At 37.8% G+C, this 3,989-nt stretch overlaps 1 protein-coding gene across 1 annotated transcript in view; it reads left to right on the top strand.

Moving 5' to 3' along the window:
- The first annotated feature begins 1,729 nt into the window (after nt 1-1,729).
- Nucleotides 1,730-3,989, top strand: part of LOC137625452 (uncharacterized) — a 29,527-nt gene continuing 27,267 nt past the window's right edge. Inside the window, exon 1 of the mRNA XM_068356362.1 lies at nt 1,730-1,863. Within this exon, the coding sequence (XP_068212463.1) occupies nt 1,730-1,863 (134 nt within the window). The remainder of the gene's footprint in view (nt 1,864-3,989) is intronic.

Genomic DNA, 3,989 nt, shown 5'->3' with positions numbered 1-3,989 from the left:
ACCAACCGAAGCTGACATGAACGCGGTTAGATACAGACACCCTCCGCGTGAAGTGCCGGAGTAGTGATAAAGCCCCCCCACCACCCAAATATGCCATCCCTTGCTCACACCCCAACCATCAACCTCTACAGACACATACTAATGCCCATCAGCCGCAGTTCTGCTACTACCAATCCACATTTTTGGCTGCTGCAAAGTAATGTGTGGCTGGTTGTCAGTATCCAAAAAAACTCTTAAGTAGGCCATCGCGTGTGGCGGTGGCTTCTCTTGTCCTTAACCTTTTCTTTTCACATGATGCAGGAATGAGTGTGCGGGTTTTGGTAGGACACTGGTGCATGCCATTCCCTTATACCCAATTAACTGCTCCAAAACATAGCGCAGTCATTCTAAGCCTGCTGACATACGCCTGGTTTGCTACCAACAGAACCGAGATCCTCACCCACGGATACGAGGACACTAACACTCTTATGGAAGCACCAAATACCATTGGAAGTTCCTCATTACCAACGTAACATTGCCAATACTCGGTGTGGATTCCCTCACCCATTTCCACCCTCTGATTGATGTGGCCCAGCGACATTTAGTCAACACACTGAATCATACTCTTCAAAACCTCTTTCATACAGGCCCCTCCGACCCTCGCTCACTCCAAATCAACTTGCCTTCTCACGTCATACCTGGAAGTCTTCCATCCAGAACTTTGCCGAAAAGCCACGGTTCACGCTAAACACGGCATTTATCACGGGTCGTCTCTCTAGGGCAAGGCACCTTATTTCACATGTATGTCATTTCTAAAGGGGGAGCCATGTAACTCACGTGTATTTCATACATACACTGTAGTGCTATTGCTCTTTTTTTATTTCTCGCTCTCTTCCGCACTGATAGTAGAAAAACCTGGTTAAGCTCTCCATTGTATGTTTGATATTGCTAGATTTTTTTGCCATTGTTTCCCACAGACATCTTTATACAAGGGTCATTATCTTCTTTAAATACAGTTAAGTTATGTTCAAGGCCATCTTTCCGTTAAGACCCTTCAGTCTGCCACAAATGTGAGAGATTGAAAAAGAGTTTGCTAGGAATACTAATACCTGGCAAGTGATTGCGACGCACTTCTGGTAGGCTCCATTGCTACCCCAGGGTGACCGCTGAGGTAACAGCAATATGGGAGTCAAGTATATGAAGCTTCATTCATAGTGGGAGACGCAGGAGGGTAGGCTGTGGCACCATAGCAGTACCATCCAAACCCGGCTGAGTCACTCGTCAGGCAAGGAGGAACAAAAAGGAAAAAATCACCTGTCTCGTTTTGGATGGTGGCTACCTCCCATAATTGGAACTGCCATGATATATATATATATATATATATATATATATATATATATATATATATATATATATATATATATATGTATGTATGTATATGGGTCATGAATAGCACGTCAAATACAACAATTACCTAGATCCCTTTTCTTTAATAGTCCATGCATATTCCCGCTCAAAACACGTTTCATATTAACCCAAAACTACACCTGATAGACGGTCGAATGTGTTTCGGCTATCTTTCATGGTATTAAAACGGCTTAGAATAGCAAAATAAATAATAATAATATTGATAAAAGATATTTTTTTTTAATCTTAGGTTTATTTTGCATAGGATGACCCAGATCAAACGCAATAGATTAATAGATTAATCCTACAGATGCATGTAAACCAACATTCAAAACAAGACTCCATGATACCAAAGCTGAACGAATACCAAGCCAGCAATAATGCAATAATTCAGGCAATAATCAAACACGAACATCCGTTGAATTTCAATGCAAAGCGGAATAGCAATGAGGATTCCAGTAAACTGGAGGCTGTGCAGTGAGTGCATGTGTTGTTGTAGTCATTGAATTTAACCTTCTGGAAGCATTCCAGACATTGTAGTGCCAGCCTGAGGAAAGAACTGCCAGTGACTTGAGCCTTCTGGAAGTCTGAAAGCACCGTTAACGTTATAGAGACTGTCTAATCAAAGATCTGGCAGGGATTTTAGCCTTCTGGAAGTCTGAAAGCGCCGTAAACGTTTTAGAGGCTGTCTGAGCAAAGATCTGGCAGTGATTTTAGCCTTCTGGAAGCGTTGTAAACGTTTTGGAGGCTGTACATTGAGTGTATGTGGTGATATAGCTAGTGATTTTAGCTTACAAAGCGTTAATCAGTTAAATAATAACATATTGGTTAAGACATATTGTTGTTAGGGTATCAAAAACTGCACTCTTTGAATATTTAATACTAATTTTACGATTTAAATTGGAGAGGAATGATTGCAAAATTTCCTTAGCTAGACGAAGTTTTGCAGGGAAAAATGTATAGTTATCATATGAGTAAGTGAAATATGATAAAAGATATACAATGTATACAGAAATATATTTTTAAACTAATATTCCTGAATATAATGAAATATCAGTAATAATTGGAAGAAGAAAATTATGCCTCCAGAACAACCAACATTGATAATAATAATACTAATAATAATAATAATAGTAATAATAATAATAATAATAATAATAATAATAATAATAATAATAATAATAATGAAGGAGAAGGAGGAGACGCAGTAGTTGAAGAAGATTACCTGTCTAATGCAGATCAAATGAAAAAAAAAAAGAGTAAACTGCTTTAATAATCAGCTCGGATATTACAACCCGCTTCTAAACTATTTCAGAATTTCCTTTCCATGAAAGGATTCTGGAATTTCATCTCGAAATCTTCTTGCAATGGAATAACTCATTTTTGTCTAAAGTATATTCTGTTGATATACTCTCTCTCTCTCTCTCTCTCTCTCTCTCTCTCTCTCTCTCTCTCTCTCTCTCTCTCTCTCTCTCTCTCAGGTCATAATATCAAGTTTTTGAACATTTTTTTTTTTTTGGCAAAACGTTTTAATAGGAATGCTGAAGGTAATACACTTTTTTAATTTTCAATTTTGTATTTCACAAAGACCTTATAGCATATGATGCCCTTCTTTCAATCACTAATGTTGTACAGAAATCCCTTAATTGTGGTCAGGAAGTTCGAATGATTACCCTTGCTTTTAGTGCTGCCTTTAACCCTGCTAATCATTAGGCCCTGGTTTTCAAACTCAAACAGTTAGGAGGAAGTGGGTCTTCTTTGCATCATCATCGACTTTTTAAATAATAGATTGCAGATAGAAGTTGATGACGGGCACCTTAGTGACTAAGGAATGTAATATCTGGTGTTCCTCAGGGTCGTGTTCTTGGCCCATTACTATTCCTACTACTGTATATACACAAGTGGTTCCTGAATCACTTATAGATGTAGCTAAAGGCTAGTGCGTGATGCAAATTATCAAGTATGAAGTTGAACTCTAACCAAAGTCAAAGTGTGATTGCAAGTAGGTCAAGGACAGTGGCTTCTCAGCATCTATCTCTGCATTGATAATGTTTCTTTAACTATATGCAACTCCTTTAAAATTTAAGGTGCGTTTCTTGATTGCAAATTTACATCTCAGAAACATAATCGATGTTTTCTTCTTCAGCTGCACAAAAAAAATGGTTTCAAGAAAGATAATTCTAACAGTCTTGCCTTCTCTAAAGTAAGACTCGATACTATGTAGTATTCTAGTTTTATTCCAGCTGTGATCAGATTGTGGAATGATCTTCCTAACCAGGCAGTTGAATCGGTGGAATTTCAGATGATAGAATTTTCATCGAATGTTTTCATGCTGAACAGGCTGACATAAATGTTTTTACATAGCTTAAATATAACATTCTTATTTACTTGCGTCACTAGGCTATTTTTTTCATATTTCAGCACTTGGGTTTATAGCATCATGCTTTTTCCAACCACACTGTTGTAAACACCCGTAATTTTAATCTGAAATTTTCCATGAAAATACACAGTTCTCAGACGTATTTCAGTAGAATACAGGCGATCGTATTTTTGCACTACTTTGTTATTATCTTATATGGGTTGGTTACTGTAATATCACTCCT

The sequence above is a fragment of the Palaemon carinicauda genome, chromosome 32 (genome assembly GCF_036898095.1).
Source record: "Palaemon carinicauda isolate YSFRI2023 chromosome 32, ASM3689809v2, whole genome shotgun sequence".
NCBI lineage: Eukaryota > Metazoa > Arthropoda > Malacostraca > Decapoda > Palaemonidae > Palaemon > Palaemon carinicauda.
This window is presented reverse-complemented; position numbering and strand designations above follow the sequence as displayed.